Source organism: Ahaetulla prasina, chromosome 4, assembly GCF_028640845.1.
Source record: "Ahaetulla prasina isolate Xishuangbanna chromosome 4, ASM2864084v1, whole genome shotgun sequence".
Classification (NCBI taxonomy): domain Eukaryota; kingdom Metazoa; phylum Chordata; class Lepidosauria; order Squamata; family Colubridae; genus Ahaetulla; species Ahaetulla prasina.
In genome coordinates, this window is record NC_080542.1 from 35,739,009 (window position 1) to 35,759,370 (window position 20,362).

The window sequence follows — 20,362 nt, forward strand, 5'->3', positions numbered from 1 at the left end:
AAATATAAAAGGTATATTTACATTACATATCTTTAATAACAATTGTAAATTGTAAAATTCAAATCTTTCACTAGATAATAATCCAGCTTTTTTTAGGTTCTGTTCATTCTACAGAAGGGTTTTAATTTATATTACATGGGCCTTTTGAAAAATGTTTCTTCCCTTTCTTCTAATCAGACGAAACAGGTCTGCTAAAAATTTTCCACCACAATAAAACTCATTTTAATATGAGCAGATCATTCCAACAATACAGTTACAGGCAGAGAATACTCTCTTGTGCTCAACAAGAAATAACTTATATGAATTACTATGCCTAGCTCAGAATGGGCAGAATTTGAAAAAGAAAATTACAGAGATCTCTAATATTTGGATTCTAATAATTGATCTTGAAAGACCAAGTTAGAGACAGATTGTCATGGAGAAAATCTATGTATCAACACCAACTTCATTAACATAATCAATCAATGACTGCATCTGAGTTTAAGGTGATGGTAAACAGATAGTGCTTCTAAGCTTGTATAACTCAACAAGAGATTTGGCCTCCTTCCCCTTTGTCATAAACATTACACGTTCTATCCCAGCTATGACTGGAAGTCTAAGTGAAGCTGTTTGAAAGGAATAAGACGCTCTTCTCTAAAGCAATAAGGTAATCATAATTAAGCACTAGAAAAAAAGAGGATGAAGGCCAAAACTAGATTCTCTGCTGCTGGAGATGATTATTCAAGATGGGGTCATGGCACATTCTTCAGAACCGATTTCTCTGCAGTATTTCCCATTTTTTTCTCAGAAAATTCACAGGGCAATACAAACTGCATTTTTTACAAGATTAAATTTCCAAAGCAGTTGAAGGCAATAGCATATTCCTTACCATATGCAAAATTATGTTTAGACAGAGAAAACATAGATTTAGAAGAAATATATAATAAAACATGATTAAAATAACACCTTCCTGAAATTAGAGCATAAAGTAGCTGTAAATGCAAGAGGAACTAGGGTTAAAGCTACCAGATTTAGGCTGCAAGAAGTAGGCTCATCAGTAATCAGAGTTGCTGTTGTTTGTTTTAAGCTTAAATATAATTTAATGTACACATACACATATTTACATTGCACATTAATACAAATAAAACAATACAAAAAGTATTAATGATTTTAAAAATTGTGTTGTTTTTAACATTGTCTTAATCTGGGCTGTTCGTGTGCTTTTCTATTTTACCTGCTTTTAGATTTTTTAATTTTATTTTGTATACTGTCCAGGCTGTATTGGAATTTGGATGCCTATAACAAATTTGAATAAAGTAATTATTTTGCATTGTACACTCTTGCATTAAAAACTTACCATGTGTCTGCGAAGTATCGTCTGACTCTTCATATACTTGAGGCAGAATTCACACATATAAAGTCGCCCAAGCCGGGCATACTCCTCTGGGTAGGGAGAATGGTACCAGGTATCCAGTTCATAGCGGCCAAAAGCAATGGTTTTGATCATGTTACTACCTTCGGTGATTTGGCCCTGAAGACGCAGCTTTTCCTATTCACAGAAATAATGACTCATTTATTGAAGAGGAAAATGGAGAAAATTATTTAAGCCACTATAAAATCTTACAATAGATTTTAAAAGAAAATTTTTTTTTTGCAGTTCACATTGAATCCAATCTCAGAAAAGCCGTAATAAGATGCTTTCTAAGACACGGCTTATTTTACATTGCCAATAGGTATAGAAAGTTCCTGTTTACTTATCAACAGAAAAGTGAACTCAACAGGATTCTCCATCTGCTAACGTAAGTCTTTCATCACTGCTGAACTTGCTCCAGTAAATTTTCATCTAATTGAAATTAGCAGGATTGAGGTAATGCAATACTAACATACATTCCTATTAAACAAAGACAAAATTGTTCTTCAAGTCCCATTAAATTCACTGATAATTATTTCCAAGAAAATAGGAATAAGACTGCCTCCAAAATGAATTTTTGCAAAATTTGTAGTAAAATATCTGCTAACAGAATTATAACCTTTGTTTTCCTTCCCCATCCTATGGAAAGCTTTGCCCTTGAATCACCTGGCAAGCTACAGGTGATTATTTACTGAATTAATCATAACTTGGTGTTTCACACAACATAAGGTAAAGGTAAAGGTTCCCCTCACACATATGTGCTAGTCGTTGCCGACTCTAGGGGGTGGTGCTCATCTCCGTTTCAAAGCCGAAGAGCCAGTGCTGTTTGAAGACGTCTCCGTGGTCATGTGGCCGGCATGACTCAACGCCAAAGGTGCACGGAACGCTGTTACCTTCCAACCAAAGGTGGTCCCTATTTTTTCTACTTGCATTTTTATGTGCTTTCGAAACTGCTAGGTTGGCAGAAGCTGGGACAAGTAACGGGAGCTCACCCTGTTACACGGCAGCACTAGGATTCGAACTGCTGAGCTGCCGACCTTTCGAGCGACAAGCTCAACGTCCTAGCCCCTGAGCCACCACATTCCCTTCAAACAACATACTAAGCCTTAAATTATGTCTAGGTTCACAAAATCTGCAAAATCAAAAAGAACTAAAATTTATTTTGGCTCAAAGTTTCACGATTATTATTTAAGTTAACAAACTGCTTTAAGTTAAATGTGGCATGCAAGTTTGCAGATCAGCACAATGCATAAGCCTACCTCTTGTTATATTAAGCACAAAAGAAAATAATATTTAATTGCAGAAACAGCCACAGTAATTAAAGAACAGAGCAGCAAAATTTTAAAACGATATCTCTATTTGAGAAAAAACCTTAATGGGCTCAAGTTTCTGGCATTATTAGCGCACAATGAAAACAGGATATTATGTCAATTTTGCTAGGCTTCACTGATCATATGCAGTTAAATATAGGAAGCAGATACTATGTGAATGATTTTGCCCTATTGGGGCTCATTAGATGTAGGTTGCCTGATGTTATTTCTATGGAGTTCAAACCCTCTCATGAACCTTTGCACTTCAGAAGGCTATATACAATCTATTAGTTTTAGGAGATATCCAGGTCCTACCACTTAGTAGTTGCAGGTTCATTGTATGCAAAACTGATAAACGAAACAGGAGATATGCACAACTGCTTTTCATTTCAAAGCTGTCACAGTTTTTCTTTCCTTACGAATAGAATAGAATAGAATAGAATAGAATAGAATAGAATAGAATAGAATAGAATTTTATTGGCCAATAGAATTTTGATTGGACACACAAGGAATTTTTCTTGGTGCATATGCTCTCAGTGTACATAAAAGAAAAGATACCTTCATCAAGATACAACACTTATAACACTTAATGATAATCATAGGGTACAAATTTAACACTTAATGATAGTCATAGGCTACGAATAAGCATTCAAGCAACAATATCAATTTAAATCATAAGGATACAAGCAACAAAGTTACAGTCATAAGTGGAAGGAGATGGGTGGTGGGAGCAATGAGAAGATTAATAGTAGTGCAGACATAGTAAATAGTTCGACAGTGTTGAGGGAATTATTTGTTTAGCAGAGTGATAGCGTTCTTGTGTCTAGTTGTTCTGGTGTGCAATGCTCTATAGCATCGTTTTGAGGGTAGGAGTTGAAACAGTTTACGTCCAGGATGTGAAGGATCTGGGGGATTATGAAGAAAATATGTTCTAATGTACTTCCAGATATTGAAAAAATAGGAAGACAGTGTCTCTGGTTGGCAAGGTGGGATAATATCTACTCTTTCTCCTTTTCTCCAAAAGCAGGAAAGAAAACAATTACAGTTACCGTATATACTCGAGTATAAGCCGAGTTTTTCAGCACGTTTTTTGTGCTGAAAAGCGCCCCCTCGGCTTATACTCGAGTCTACGTCTTCGGGAACCCCGCACAGGAGGGGGTACCGACCGGACTCCCATGGGAGGGACGGGGAGCGGGCCCGCCGAGGTCTCGCGGGATTTGTCGCCCCCAGGCCGGCCCCCATTCCCGTGTCTGGTGGGCGGACGGCGCAAACTTGGCGGGCTGTGCATTGGCGGGAAGCCCTGGTGGTGCAGTGAGAGGGCTGGGCAGGGGCCGCCAGCCTTCTCGGCTGAGGAGGAGGTTTCCCTGACGCGAGCTCGCCGCCCGAGCCACCCAAAGGCCAGAAGAAAGGTCATTCCATCGAGTAATGGGCGAAGGCTCCTTCCTCTCCCGCCCACCCATGCTGTGCGAGCCCGGCTGGGCTGCAACACCGCCGCCGCCGCTCCTTCCTCAGCCTCCGGCCTCGCGCTCTAGCAGCCGCCAGCTCAGGCGGACTCGGCAGCTCCCCATCAGCACTCGCACGCGGCGCGATTGGGCAGGAGGTCGGGCTCGCTCCGTGGCGGTGGCGCCTCCGCCGCCGCCGCCGCCGCCGCGGAGCAAGCCCGACTCCTCCTGCCCGAATCGCGCCGTGCGAGTGCTGATGGGGGGCTGCCGGGTCCGGCCTGAGCATGGCGGCTGCTAGAGCGCGAGCCCCGGGAGGCTGAGGAAGGGGCGGGGGCGGCGGGTTGCAGCCCAGCCGGCTCGCACAGCATGGGTAAGGCGGAGAGGAAGGAGCTCGCCCATTACTCGATGGAATGACCTTTCTTCTGGCCTTTGGGTGGCTCGCGGCGGCGGCGGCTCGCGTCGAAACCTCCTCCTCAGCCGAGAAGGACTGCACCGCCAGGGCTTCCCGCCAATGCATAGCCTGGTGGGAGTTACTGCGGCTCACCCGGCTCCCGCCCCAACTGGTGGTGTCGGGCAGCCGCTGCCGCTTTCTAGCAAAAGGTCGCCGCCCAAAACTCCTCGCCTTCTCCTGGGAAGGGCTGGATGGCTAGCCGGGAAGGGTTGAATAAGCCAACCTACCTCCTCCTCAGCCGAGAAGGACTGCACCGCCAGGGCTTCCCGCCAATGCATAGCCTGGTGGGAGTTACTGCGGCTCACCCGGCTCCCGCCCCAACTGGTGGTGTCGGGCAGCCGCTGCCGCTTTCTAGCAAAAGGTCGCCGCCCAAAACTCCTCGCCTTCTCCTGGGAAGGGCTGGATGGCTAGCCGGAAGGGTTGAATAAGCCAACCTACCTCCTCCCTCCCTCCTCTCCCATAGCGAAAGAGCGTTTTCCGTTGGAAGAGAGAGAGAGAGAAAGGAGGGCCGTTCCTCCTTCTTTCATTCTTTCTTCTCCTCCGTGCTTCAGAAGCTGGGCGTGTGTGCGCGCCTGTGTGCCTAGTCCCTTCCTTCTCTTGGCGCTGGAAGAGAAAGAGAGAGAAAGGAGGGCCGTTCTCCCTTCTTTCATTCTTTCTTCTCCCTCCGTGCTTCAGAAGCTGAGCGTGTGTGTGCGCACCTGTGTGCCCTAGTCCCCTTCCTTCTCTTCGGCGGCGCTGGAAGAGAGAGAGAGAGAAAGGAGGGGCCGTTCCTCCCCTTCTTTCATTCTTTCTTCTCCCTCCGTGCTTCAGAAGCTGGGCGTGTGTGTGCGCGCCTGTGTGCCCTAGTCCCCTTCCTTCTCTTCGGCGGCGCTGCCCCAAACGGCCGCCCCAAACGGCCACTCAACCGGCCGGGAAGGGGGCCCCGACGGAGGAGAAGGCTTTCCTGAAGGTCGATCCCGAGCTAGTAGTCACCGTGCTGGGTGACCTGGAGCAGCTGCTCTTCAGCCAGATGCTCGGTGAGTCAGCCGTCCCTTCCTTCCCGTGGGGTCTGCCTTGCTGGTGAAGGTTATTGGGGCTTTTGAGCAAGGGAGGAGGAACGCGAGCACCGCCTTTCGCGCTGGCATTCCGGGATTTCCCTTTGTTTAGAGCTGGGAATCCTCCTTCCCCCTTTTGCACTCCCTCCCTCCCTCTTCTCTCTCTCTCTCTCTCTCACACACACACACACACACACACAGACTTCTAAAGTCGATTGGCACAATGCTAAGCAAACACAGCAGTGGGTCAAGGGTGAAGGGCTAGGAACCTGGCAGGTGAAAGGTTGAGCGACATGAAAGGCAAAGACCACAATTGTTTTAAGAAAGAAGCTTTAGCAGGGAGGGGGGGATGGGAGGGTGTTTTAAGTTTTGGCAAACAGCCAGGCCAACTGTATTGGAGAAGGTCACACAACTGGCCTTAACATTTTAGCTGCTGTCTTTTTCCTCACACTTGGGTTTAATGATATTAGAGACCCTTATTGCCCTGCCAAAAAAAAAAGAGCCACCCCAACGTCTATGAAAATTAACCTTCTCTGCCAAGAGACACTGTGCAGGGTATTTTCACTATTGGTGTGCATACAGGCTTAGATTTGTGCTGGGTTCTTAGTGCTTAGAGCACTGACCTTCAGAGGCACCCTGGTCCCTTGGAAGCTAAAGGAGGACTCATTTTCATGCTTGCAGTTGTATTGTCAATTTCTGTGAGACAATGTTGTTGAAGTAACTCACTCACTCATTCATTCATTCATTCATTCCTTGTGTGTCCAATCACACTTAGCCAATAAAAATTCTATTCTATTCATTCATTCATTCATTTTATTTTGTCAAATACATATTAAATAATTATATAAATATAAGCATGAATTGAATACATAAAAGGAATACAACTAAAGGGAACATTAGGACAGGGACGGTAGGCACGCTGGTGCTCTTATGCACGCCCCTTACAGACCTCTTAGGAATGGGGTGAGGTCAATACTAGATAGTCTTTGGTTAAGGCTTTGGGGATTTTGGGAAGAGACCACAGAGTCAGGTAGCACATTCCAGGCATTAACAACTCTGTTACTGAAGTCACATTTTCTGCAATCTAGATTGGAGAGGTTCACTTTTAAGTTTGAATCTATTGTGTTCTCGTGTATTGTTGTGGTTGAAGCTGAAGTAGTCATTGATAGGAAGTACATTGTAGCAGATAATTTTATGAGCTATGCTCAGGTCATACCAAAGGCGGCGTAGTTCTAAATTTTCTAAAGCTGGGAATCCTCCTTCCCCCTTTTGCACTTTTATTGTTTTTCGTTCAAATAAATATTCATGTTATTTTACTTGGCTCTATCTTTATTTTTTACATTGACCAGTAGCTGCCTCATTTCCCACCCTCGGCTTATACTCGAGTCAATAGTTTTTCCCAGTTTTTTGTGGTAAAATTAGGTGCCTCGGCTTATATTCGGATCGGCTTATACTCGAGTATATACGGTAATTATGGTTTTCTAGCATAACAATAACCTCAACAACTGGGCAGCTCTGCTTGCAATTAGCCATTGGAGACAGGAAATCTGGAAGGTCAAAAACCTTGCTCAAGGCCTAAACAAAGAAGATGGGTGAGGATTAAGCAGAGGATTCCATTTTTTTTATTAACAGTGGTATGAAGCTGCTCTTCACATCTCTCAACACAAAGCTTTTGTTTCCAAATGGATTCCGGTCAATCCTTCTATCAGGCTAATAAAATGTCAAATTTAGTATTTTGATTTTGGAGACAATTCTTTTAAAAAAAACTGTACATCAGAGATGCTTTTGCTGGAACCAGAGCACACCTTAAAAAAAAAAAATCTTTGCCCTTTAAAGATTACATAGGTGTAAACAGAGAGAGGGAAAATACATTAAAACTTTTTAAACAATCCTCAGAAAAAATGCCACATCTGAAAATATATTTGATGGGTTTATTTCAGCTGAGTTTCTTTCCCAGATGGTTTCTTCATCTATGTAAGAAACATGAATCAATTTATATTTCAGAAAGCTAGAGGGTTTTTTTTAAAAAAATCAATAGTAAATACCGTGTTTCCCCAAAAATACGTCATGTCCCAAAAATAAGGCCAAGCCTGATTTTTTGAGTGGGCGTAAATATACGCCCTTGCCCAAAAACAAGCCCTAGTGAAGGGGTGGGCATGGGCAGCACATGAGACAGTCCATCCCTTCCCCAGTCACCTCCTGGAGGTCACCTCTGATCAGCTGAGCTAGCGAGGGCTGTGCGATTCTGCCCAGATCTCCAGAGCACCTCCCCAGCTGCCGGCCTCCTTCCCCTTTTCCTGCTGATCTTTCTTTACTTGGGATCGCAGCACAGACATACATTCCCAAAATGCTCTATCCAAAGCCTTCAGCCTTGCAATCCTGGCAGGGGCATCTGTGCTGTGATCCCAAGTAAAGAACAATCAGCAGGAAAAAAAGGAGTGGGGATTTTCCTGCAGCCTGTCCTTTCTTTGGGATCGCACAGACATACATTCCCAAAATGCTCTACCAAAAGCCTCCACCCTTGCAATCCTGGCAGGGGCATCTGTGCTGTGATCCCAAGTAAAGAACAATCAGCAGGAAAAAAAGGAGTGGGGATTTTCCTGCAGCCTGTCCTTTCTTTGGGATCGCAGCACAGATGCCCCTGCCAGGATTGCAAGGCTGAAGGCTTCAGATGGAGCATTTTGGGAATGTATGCCTGTGCTGCGATCCCAAAGAAAAGACAGGCTGCAAGAAACACCCCCCCCACTTTTCCCCCTGCCAATTGTTCTTTACTTGGGATCGCAGCACAGACACACATCCCCAAAATGCTCCACCCGAAGCCTTCAGCCTTGCAATCCTGGATGTGGCTGCCCTGGTGGGGAGGGGGAAAGTTTGGCATGGGTGGCCTGGCTGGAAGACCTTCCGATAAGCCGATGCAGGGCCTTGGGGCAGCTCTGCAGCCCCTGCCTTGCTTTGTCCTCCACCCCTTCATTGCCTTGCTTAATTCCTCTTTGCAGCATATAGCCTCTCACAGTAAGGATTACAGGCAATTCTCATTACTGTGAGAGGCTGCACATTGCTTCTGGGCTGGGTAGGCTTGGTCCTCTACCCGGTTCCCTCCACCATTTCTTTCTCTCTCTCTGTCGGTCACACACACACACACACACACGAAGATATTTGATCTCTTGAACTGCCACGGATTTTTCATCCAGAGGGAGACAAAGCAAATGAAAAGTGTTTGGATGCTCAATAGGTGCCAGCTTGCATTGTCAAATGTTTGGGCTGCTGAGCACCGGCCTGTATGCCTATTCGGTGCTGCAGGGGTCGGGCTACAGCTACGCTGAGCCAGGCGCTTTTTGGGCCCTGGCCCTGGTGGGTGCTGCAGCTCTCGTGCCAGCTCTGCGCACAGCTAGTCTGAGAGCTACAGCACCCAGCAGACCCAGGATTGTAGCCTCACACCTGCAGCACCAAGAAGGCGTGCAGGCTGGTACTCAGTAGCCCAAAAGAGATACCTTCCTGCTGGAGTTCCGTGTCCAGCTGGGGAGCAGTTCCCAACACTGCCCGATTCTCAACCAGCTGGCTGCATGGTAGGAGGGGGATTCCTGCCCACCTGAAAGAGAGGTTGGGTTGCGTAAAGGGGCTTTCCCCCACAAGACCCTCTCAAGCGCCGGGCTGCAGGCTCCACAGCAGGAAGCCTCAATTGGGGCCAAACACTTGGTAAACAATTGAGGTAAGATTGTTCTTGAAGACGCATGGGGGCTCCTGCTACTTTTGCAGCCATGATTCTTGCCATTTCTTCTCCCCCCACCCCGCCTCGCCAGGCATGGCAGGGCTTCCTGCCCCTCGCTTCTCCCCCTCCCTCCGCACCTGCCATACCCAAATTGTGCCCCAAAATAATAAGACACCCCCTCCCCGAAAATAAGGCCAAGACGTATTTTCGTATTTTCAGGGAAACATGGTACAATTTGTGGTCATCAAGGAGAGCAATTTTGAACTGATCACATCATAAGCACTTTTTTTCAGATCAGTAAATTTGATCTGTAAGTTGGATACGGAAGAAATTATAAAATGCCCTCATTGAAGAATAAAACAATACAGAGATGAAAGGCTGGAAGAGTTGTTCTATTTTGCTAAGGTAACTGTCCCAACATCTTATTTTACCTCATTTATTGCTTTGTATTCTTGTTTGCTTTATTTACTGACTACACTTTTAAGTCATTATATTTAGTATATGCTTTCAGTTAACATTTCTATATATTAATCTAAAAATGTCAAGCACCAGAAAATCAAGTCTCATTGGCAAAAATGTTATCTGACAGGCCAATCACTTATTATAGCCATGAAGTCAGAAACGTTCACTGGTAAATGAAGTGATTCACTGATTCACTCATTTGCTCTTAATGGTTTTTCTATTGCATTTTTAATTTGAATTAGCTATAACCCAATAAATTAGGATGATTATATATTTTTAAATAGCCAAAGAGATAAGTAGTAAAATACCCTGAGAGTAATATGAAGTTATTTAATTACATTGAATGTAATAAAATTTAAAACACGTCCTAATTATTTAGATCCTGTACTCGTCTACTTTTAGTGTGTACCCCAATATGTACTAGGCCAAGACCAATCTTTAACCTTCAAAACATTATGAGCTCTGTGATGAAATGTGCAATCAATCTTTTAGCTTTGCTTCCTTCCAATCAGCTTGGTTTGGTTCTATCCATTTACAGCAATTTGCATGCACTGCAGTGAACAAATATAATTGGCTTATTCACAGCTACGATATGAAATGGAATGAGCTCAGCACAACTTACTAGATCTTCAGAAGCTCTTGCTTGTGCTCGTCGGAAGAGTTCTAGGTCATACTCACTGGTCAGATTCTCTAAAAGGGGCTCTCTCGTGTTGCCATAGGTTTGTCTATGCTCCTGAAGCAACAATAGAAGAAATAACTCATAAACACAAAGAAAAAAATGTCTCCTGCATTTGGGAAGCAACTCCTGATAGCCACCTCCTATTTGTTTAGGGGATGGGCATGGATGGATAAACAGTTGAAGAAAAAGTCTAAAAATTCCTTTCAGTGGTATCACTATATTCCCTGTTACTTTTAGAGAACTGAAAGACTTTTATGAAAGACATCCATGTCGAAAAATGTAAATTAATTAAAATGTGCTTAAGAGAAAGTTCACCTGCTTGGATAATGGGAAAAAAATACAAGGAATGTTGAACATGGTTAGTTGAAAAGACTATTAAAACCCTACTCACTCCTTTTCCTGTACTATAGAAATATGTGCTATAATCACAAAACTAGAATTCATATATGGATTCCAAACAATAGGATTAACACAACTCAATGCTCCATAGATCACTATTATCCATTTCAGCTACTGTTATCCATCTCATAAATTGTTTCAAACTAATTCTTCTTTGTGAATCCATGGCATGAAAAGTATTGATTCAGATGCCTTATGTTTAAACTCTCATTTTCCTGACTTAATATAAACTGGTTAAGCACAGTAAAAACACATTTGGAGAGACCAAACTAAAAAGGATGTCTTAACACATGGCTTATTCTCTAAGGAAAATAAATGAGGTTTCTATACCATGTATTTTTCCTTTTGCTCCTTAGTTAAGCTTGCATTCCTCTTCTTTCTCATCTCTGCAACTTTCTCCTTATATCTCAATTGTCTTTCAGTTGGTGCCTTGTAGGGAGTAGGAAATAAAATATTTGATTGGGAGACAGATAGATAGACAGATGAGTATCTGGCTTTGGCAATATTCCATGGGTTCTCCAGTATTTCATGAATTTGTTTTATGCACCCCCCCCTATTTAGAATCAGCTTTTTATAATGCATGACTGCATCAAATTATGAGCTGATTATTCATATGAGCATAGTTGTTGTATGTGCAATGTGGCAATTCTTCAAAAAAAGGTAAATAATTTGAATAAGTCCCCAGTGGGGTTCTTTAAGCCAGCACAGACTTGAACAATATATAAAAAATTAGTAGAAATTACCTGATGCCTGGTAGCATGTCTATTGTTGTCATCCTGTCGATGAGAAAGCATCCGGTCTTCCACTTGTTTGTCTCGGCTTTGAGCTCTCACCTTGAAATCCAGAGAAATGTTATATATAAACCTCCTTCCTACATCATGTATTGTATTTTTAGGACTATAAGACGCTCTGAAGTATAAGACACACCTAGATTTTGGGGAGGAAAACAAGGGGGAAACGAGTCTGCCTCTGCCTCCCAGCAATTTACCTCCTTACAGCACAGTATGGTCAGCTTCAGCACAGCCTAATTTAGCACAAACAGCTGATTGGTGGTTGGACTGGCCTCCCGGAATACCGCCTATCAGCTGTTCCAGGCTGCAGGGATCGCCGCTGCTGCCTATTGCTGCCTCCACGCGTCCTATTTCTGGCCCCTGCGCGTTCCATTTTCAGCCTCCGCATGACCTGTTTTCAGCCTCCATGCATCCTGTTTTTGGCCCATTTCAGGTAGTGGGCATCCTTGCCACCGCCACCCATCACCACTGCCTGGAATGGGTCAAAAACAGGATGTGCAAAGGCTAAAAATGGGGTGTGCAGAGGACAAAAATGGGGTGTGCAGAGGCCGAAAACAGGATGCATGGAGGCCAAAAATGGAGTGCACGGAGGCGGCAACAGCGACAGCGATCCCTGCAGCCTGGAACATCTGATAGGCGGTATTCTGGGAGGCCGATCCAACTGCCAATCAGCTGCTTGTGCTAAATCTGGCTGTGCTGAAGCTAACCAGGTTGTTTGCTGTAAGGAGGTAAATTGCTAGGAGGCAGAGACTGAAGGGTGGGGGCTGGGGCTTCAGCAACATTTGTTGTATAAGACGCACAGACATTTCCATCCACTTTTGGGGGGAAGTGTGTCTTATATATTGAAAAATATGATAATAACTGTCTCCAATAGTACGGATTTTGAACCTAGAAATTGCTGGAACTGTTGTCATGGGACCACCAAGCCCTCAAGTTATGGTTAAAATAACCCACATCTTGGTACGATGTATAGAACAGATGATCTTCCAGAAGTTGCAATTTGCAGATATGTGTTAAAGCATATGAATTCTTGCTCTGTTCCTGTTATAATTATTACTTTCCACCTGCTTTTCTTCATTACATACATCCTGAGAATAAGTTACCTTGCATTCATCCGCTGAAAGATTATGATACAGAGGGCATCCAGATATAGAAAAATGTCGCTCATGTTTTCCTGTCAGGTGTCCTATTAAAAGCCAAAGAAGTATAGTTTACAGCTTATCAAAAAGAACATATTTGGATAACGGAAAATCCTAATAATTAAAACTCAGATCAGAAATCATTCCATTGTACCTAATGAATTGCAGCCAGGGGTGGGACATTTCATGTTAAAATTATAGCTTTCGTGGAAACGTCGTCTTTTGGGACGATGGGATAAATCACTCCCTGAATCTTTCATGGACATATCCTTGGCAATACTTTCATCATGTGACATATTGGGACTAGAGATATCAATATCAGACTCTGAAGAAGGAGCATTCCCAGTTGGAGTGCGGGGTGGGGACTCATCATGGTCAGCTGCATTTTTTGTGTCTGTTGAGAAGAAAGAAAATTAGGACAGTGTACAAAGATGTTGCCAAATTAGAAAATATACAAAGAATAAGTGCTTCCTGTGTCATTTATATGTCAGCACTACAAAAAATGGAACACAGTGCCAGAAAAATATTGTTTCCTTCCTAGCAAGTGACTGAGAATAATCTGGGGATAAACAAGAAAATCAGTCAACTAAAATTGTGGTAATTAAAGGTAACTTAAAACAGACACCTTCACACTGTGGGGGAGGGGAAGCTTGGTCTGTATCTCTTTCACGCATAATGTGAAATCAAGCAATACCTAGGATGTTAAACAGTCTTAGCAAAGATATTACTTTTTAAACTAGTATGTTACTAATGAAACATTCTACAAAGAAAGTTGAGCAAATAGTAGTTTAAGACTCAATTCTCCATCTTCCCATATGATAATATTTATTAGATGCGTCCTCCACAACCATTCACATATACAAACCTCTATCAGAAAAATCAACCACTTGCTCTGTTTCAGAGCCAGATGAACGTGTTTGTCGCAGAGGATATTTCTTTGGAGTTACAGGAGTAGGCTGCTGCTGACTGCGGGTTATTCTTCGAGTAGAATAAACAGGCTCTTCTACTGCAAATGACGGTGGATTGCGAACTGGACTGGAATCTATGAAGGATTGAAAGGGATTGTTCAAGGACAAAAGTAGCAACTCATTAGAAGCATCATTGCAGAGCCTACATTACATGTCAACCATATTCTTGGGGTTATTACTCTAGTAGACCAAAATGGCTATTCTTTTAGGAACTATAAAAGGGCAAGCTTTACACAATTTTCAGCTAATGATATCTATTGCATTACTGCATATGTAAATTAAATTTAAAGCAAAGTGTAAATCACAAACGGTTCTTCAGTTCATAATGGTATTAGAATACAGAAGCCTGAAATACAGAGTATAAATGGAATACAATTCCTTATTGTGCTATATTAGTTTGCCTAAATGCTTCTTTATCTAAATCTATATCCGTTCGAAAATACATATATGTTGATTGTTTTGATAACCTGGATTTTCCTTTCCTGAAATATTGATAAACATTAGGTTTAAATAATGATCAAAAATGGTACAAAGATGGTATGATTCAGAGGATGTTCTGTTATATACTTTTTTTTATTTTTCCCAAGGAAGAGAATTTGAAATGATTCATATATACATTGCCACTGGATGAGTGGGAGCAAAACCAGAAGATGGTTTATTATAATCTCATCTTTGTTCATGAAGAATAAGTGAAGATTCATTGACATATGATACAGTTCCTCACATTTAGACAAAGCTTAAGAGAAAACATCTAATCATTGCAAGCATCCTTTCTCCCAAAGCAGTCCAACCCCCTGCTTAGGCAGAAAACCTTACACCATTTCAGACAAATGATTATCCAATCTCTTCTTAAAAACTTCTAGTGTTGGAGCATTTACAATTTCTGGAGGCAAATTGTTCCACTGATTAATTGTCCTAACTGTCAGGAAATTTCTCCTTAGTTCTAGGTTGCTTCTCTCCTTGATTAGTTTCCACCCACTGCTTCTTGTTCTACCCTCAGGTGCTTTGGAGAATAGTTTGACCCCCTCTTCTTTGTGGCAGCCCCTGAGATATTGGAACACCGCTATCAGTATGCTGTTCTGCTTAAAGCAGAACTTTAAGGCCCAAAATGAAGTATCTTAAAAAGATCTAGATATACCTTGAGAACTCTGGCTTAGCCTAGCAGAAGATCGTGTCACACGGGCAGACTGGCGTAATGTACCATCGCTTTCTGAACTGTCTGTATGCTCTGGGTCTGTAGAGAAATCTGAGTCTTCTGTTCCATCTGAACTGCTTCCTGCATTTCTCTGAAAAGTCAACATTTAGTTTTTAATTGGGAACCACCCATATTTGGTTGAAAGATGAATAGTTATATACATGTTTTAAATAAACAAACTAACAGCACATAATACAAATACTTTAATACAGATATATTCCTCAATCTTTTTTGGGGCTGGGGAGATAATTCTGAGTCAGCTTTTGACTCCTATGATTGCCTGGACCAATTCCTGTAGTATTCTTGGCAAGTTTTTTTAGAAATGGTTTGCCACTGGCTCCTTCCTAGGGAGAGAGGGACTGGTTCAAGGTCACTCAGTTGATGTTGTGCCTAAAGTGGGATCAGCACTCCCAATCTCCTGGTTTGGAGTCTGATGCCTTAAATACTAAACTAAGTGAAGGCTTCTTCAAAAATTAGTATGCACCGTTAAATTTAAATTTAAAATATTGCTCATGTTCCTAAGAGACATTTAATTCTAACTAAGTCCTCGGTGAATTTCAGAATTACCTCTTTATCCTCTTGTACCCAACCATACATTTAACTATGAAAGACTATAAAGGAAGTCCTAAGTCAATTTGTCATAGATATTATATATGAAATTTAGTTCCTCCTAATTTAGAGTGGAAGGTCACATAAGCCATCTTATTAAGGGAAACATCAATGTACTTTTAAACTAACAAGCCCATGATTTTTTTTAAAAATCACCTAGGTTCTTACAATGAAATCACAGTAAAAACATGGAATTAATGGGAAAAGGGCAACTATCAAAACTAGCGGTCTTAAATCTTTATTTATTTTACTATTTGTTAGACTTTTTTGCCTTCATTACTTTATAAGTAACTTAGGGCAATGAACATACCTAAAACAACTTCCTCCTATTTTCTATTTTCTCCATGATAACTTTAGTTTATAAGCTCTATGAGACAGGTTCCGAGTACCATAAAATGTACTAAAAAAAACACTAAATGAAAATAAAATAAGTCAAGGTTCAATGTAATCACCAATCACAAACACCCTAGCCAGAGTTTCCGTCACTAACATCCTGACCACAATGTCTGGGGGAAAAACAGATATTCATGATCTTTCAGAAGACTAATAGAGGCCATTTGAACCTTGTGGAAGTAGATGTATATGTGAAGCTGTTCTACTTGGAATAGCACCATGACAGAAAAGGCATGCTTCCTGAGATTCATCCTAAAGGTACCTGAAGGTACCAGGAGTATGCCCATTCTGTCAGATCTGTTGGGATACACAGAAACCACTGGAGACAGACCCAGAAATAACTCGATCAATGCCATCAAGAGCTTTAGATATCAACCAGCACCTGAATTGTACATGGAAATCTCTGGGAAACAATGGATCACACATAGCAGGAATGCTACATGGGTGTACCATGTGCCCCAAACTGCAAGTGCTGCTACATTCTAAACAAGCTGTAGCATATCCCAATGCACTTAAAAGGGAGCCCCATTTAGAGTAAATTGTTACAATCAACTTTTCCAAAGGCCAAGACCTTTATTTATAGCAGGGAATCTTTTGTATTACTGCAAAAGAAAATAAGGATTTTATTGACCAGGGCAGTGATGCAACAGCACACTTTCCTGTATTCACAAATTGTCTTAGTTTAATCACAGTAAGCAAAAAACAACAGCTATGTCATATCACACTATGCCGTACTTCATGGATTACAACCCAGTGACTGAGTTCCTACAATACATAAAGACAAAACAACATACAATAGGATCAGTGCACTGTGTTAATTTAACAGTCAGGTACCATCAATATGTTTATATAATGCATTTATTCGAATACCTGAATATAATGACAGGAAAAAGTGCTGTTGCTCTACTGTTGAGTTTTGAAAGGATCACAATATATCAGAGGGAAGAAAGGGTTACGCTTATGCATCTATGGCAGGTGTAATAGGTAATCTTTAACATCTGTAGTCATGAAAACCTTTGAAAGGCTGGTGCTTTCCTACTTGAAAACCATCACGGATCCGCTGTTAGACCCCTTGCAATTTGCATACCGAGCAAATAGATCAACAGATGATGCTGTTAATATGGCTCTGCACTACATCCTACAACATCTTGAATCTCCAAAGACCTATGCAAGGGTCCTTTTTGTAGACTTTAGTTCAGCATTCAATACCATCATTCCAGACATTCTTCTAACTAAGCTAAACCAGCTACAGGTACCGGAACAGACTTGTAAGTGGATCACAAGCTTCCTAAAAAACAGGAAGCAGCAGGTGACGCTAAGCAAGATCACATCAAATACCTGTACAATTAGCACAGGGGCCCCACAAGGCTGTGTGCTCTCCCCACTTCTCTTCTCTCTGTATACCAATGACTGCATCTCTAACGATCCATCTGTTAAGCTACTGAAGTTCGCAGATGACACAATAGTGATTGGTCTCATTTGAGACAATGAAGAATCCGCATATAGACGAGAGGTCGAACAACTAGCCTTGTGGTGCAACCAAAACAATCTGGAACTGAACACGTTCAAAACCATAGAAATGGTGGTAGACTTTAGGAGAAACCCTTCCATACTTCCACCTCTCACAATACTAGACAACACAGTATCAACAGTAGAAACCTTTAAATTTCTAGGTTCTATCATATCGCAAGATCTAAAATGGACAGCTAACATCAAAAACATCATCAAAAAAGGACAACAAAGAATGTTCTTTCTGCGCCAACTCAGTAAGCTCAAACTGCCCAAGGAGCTGCTGATTCAGTTCTACAGAGGAATTATTGAGTCTGTCATTTGCACCTCTATAACTGTCTGGTTCGGTTCTGCAACTCAACAAGACAGACACAGACTTCAGAGGATCATTAGAACTGCAGAAAAAATAATTGCTACCGACCTGCCTTCCATTGAGGACCTGTATACTGCACGAATCAAGAAGAGGGCCGTGAAAATATTTACAGATCCCTCACATCCAGGACATAAACTGTTTCAACTCCTACCCTTAAAAGACGCTATAGAGCACTGCACACCAGAACAACTAGACACAAGAACAGTTTTTTCCCAAAGGCCATCACTCTGCTAAACAAATAATTCCATCAACACTGTCAAACTATTTTCTAAATCTGCACTACTATTAATCTTCTCATCGTTCCCATCACCAATCTCTTTCCACTTATGACTGTATGACTATAACTTTGTTGCTGGCAATCCTTATGATTTATATTGATATATTGACCATCAATTGTATTGTAAATGTTATACCTTGATGAACATATCTTTTCTTTTATGTACACTGGGAGCATATGCACCAAGACAAATTCCTTGTGTGTCCAATCACACTTGGCCAATAAAAAATTCTATTCCATTCTATTCTATTCTAATCTAATCCTATGGCCTGTTTTTTTTAAACTTCCATAATTCTTCTACATTAGCCTTTTGAATGATTTTTATAAGGAATTATCAACTCCCAAATCTAGTATTGACATAATTACCATATACACAATTCAAGTAAGTTACAAAGAGTACATTACTTTTTACTTATTTGGTATTACATAGTCACTATAAAGGTAGAAGATTCTAATATGTATCTAAAATCTCTATAACTATGAATTATCTCTTCACAGACCTGGCAAGGCAAGCTACATTTTTTAAAGAAGTTTAAGCCACAATAAATTTGCTAGCCTTAAATTACTATATCATAATGGTCGTTCTTGTAAGAATAACTGCCAAAATAACCCGCTATTTAATTTAATACAGCTCTTCAGTAGAAAAGAACTAGAAATAAATTTGTTACAAAAACATGGTTTTAAAACTCATTTAAAAATGTTTGGCATTAATTATTTTTTATAATTTCCATTATAAACAGATTTAACTTACAGGCAGACTCATCTGAGTTCTAGCAAATTCGGAAATATAATTGTAATGATGCAAAAAGCAACCCATTGCCCATTTAATTCCGTCTACCATACTTCGATTCATTTCTACCACACTCCGATTCATTTCTACCATACTGCCTCGCCTGCAATCATTACCAGTGTGGGGGTTGGACTTTTGTATCACTCTCTCTTCCCCAATAAGAAACTGAGGAACAGTAGGGGGTGGGATTCAGGGACGCCGATTCAGAATTCCAGCCAATCACAATGCCGCCCTCAACATCCACTCCCAAAGCACGCAGCCAGGAATGGATACCGGAGAGCCGGAGGAGGAGGGGGGGAAAAAACGCGCCAGTAGAAAATGATAAGATGATCAACCAATGATGGTTCAGACCCGAGCCAATTAGGAATGAAAGGAGGTGGGCTATAACAGTCATCGAACGGGTGGAGGGAAACAAATAACCGTTGAGGGAAGAGGTTGCGCTTGACTGATGGCGAAGGTGGCCATTGAAGATGCGGCGAGAGGCAGGACTAGCCAATCGTATCGCGAGATGAAACAGGGGCTTGAAGGCCTACGTTTTTAACTGGTTTTCGAGCCCAACGGTCTTAAACAGATTAAAACGAAAAGGAGGAAAAGGAGATCGGTTCGATCTGCACTTGCTCACCTTCCTGCGCGACATCCTCAATGGCGGCGGCGGCGGCGGCGGCAGCGAAGGTGGCTGCGCCCCGGCCGCCGCGCTGGCTACGGATGAATCCGTGGTGACTGGCGTGTCTCCGGTTCTCCAGCGCTGATCGCGCCGTCTTATTTTCCCTTTGCTGTAAGATGTTGCCGTTCAGACGACTCCCTTCACTCTTCCGCCGGGACACACGACGGGGATACACACACCCCCGTCTTGCCTGTCACGTGACGCAGGGAACGCTCACCTCACGCCAATGTCCTTCCGCCATCTTAGAATCGGGTCGAGCGCCTCGTGAATCTTTAGGTGGTAAAGTGTAATGGCCATTTTCACTGTGGGCTACAGCCCTATCTCCGAATAGAGAAGGCGGCCATTTTTTGATTGGGCAACTAATCGTTCCAATTGGAATCGCTGGTGCAGCGTGGCTACTGCCGTAAGGTGTTTCTCATTGACGTTTTGATTCACCATCTTTGTTTTGGAATTTGGCGGGCTTTTGTAATCCAAGAGGCGTTCTAAAAGTGTGAGAGAGGGTATCGCTGTATACCGGCTTAAACCGAAAGACTATGTTATTTTCTTCTAATAGGAAAAATAATTGCGTTAGAGAAAAATCAAATTATTTATGAACCTAAGTTACCTGTTCACAGTACTGTAGGTCAGATCATTGAAGAACAACTTATTTCTGATTAATAACCTTGACTAGCTGAATAACATTAGGTTTTTTTCTTAAATGATAAGTATTAAAAGAATTGCCAGTGGCTTTTGCTTCTCTGAAAAAGCATTGTTTTTAGCTTGCTTTTAACAGATCCAC

At 42.0% G+C, this 20,362-nt stretch overlaps 1 protein-coding gene across 5 annotated transcripts in view; it reads right to left on the reverse strand.

Annotated features, from left to right (window-relative positions):
- The window catches only part of KAT7 (lysine acetyltransferase 7), a 45,641-nt gene extending 25,700 nt beyond the window's left edge, over window positions 1-19,941 (reverse strand). Inside the window, exons 1-9 of one of the 5 annotated variants that reach the window (XM_058180723.1) lie at window positions 19,543-19,936; window positions 14,913-15,060; window positions 13,672-13,848; window positions 12,961-13,200; window positions 12,771-12,853; window positions 11,620-11,709; window positions 11,207-11,305; window positions 10,421-10,531; window positions 1,337-1,528 (exon numbers count right to left, since the gene is read on the reverse strand). In XM_058180723.1, the coding sequence (XP_058036706.1) occupies window positions 1,337-1,528; window positions 10,421-10,531; window positions 11,207-11,305; window positions 11,620-11,709; window positions 12,771-12,853; window positions 12,961-13,200; window positions 13,672-13,848; window positions 14,913-15,060; window positions 19,543-19,557 (1,155 nt within the window). In that variant the 5' untranslated portion in view covers window positions 19,558-19,936. Of the gene's footprint in view, window positions 1-1,336; window positions 1,529-10,420; window positions 10,532-11,206; window positions 11,306-11,619; window positions 11,710-12,770; window positions 12,854-12,960; window positions 13,201-13,671; window positions 13,849-14,912; window positions 15,061-19,542 lie in introns of all 5 variants that reach the window. The other 4 variants (XM_058180722.1, XM_058180720.1, XM_058180724.1 and 1 more) reach the window with 4 other exon arrangements.
- Between the last annotated feature and the right edge of the window lie 421 nt (window positions 19,942-20,362).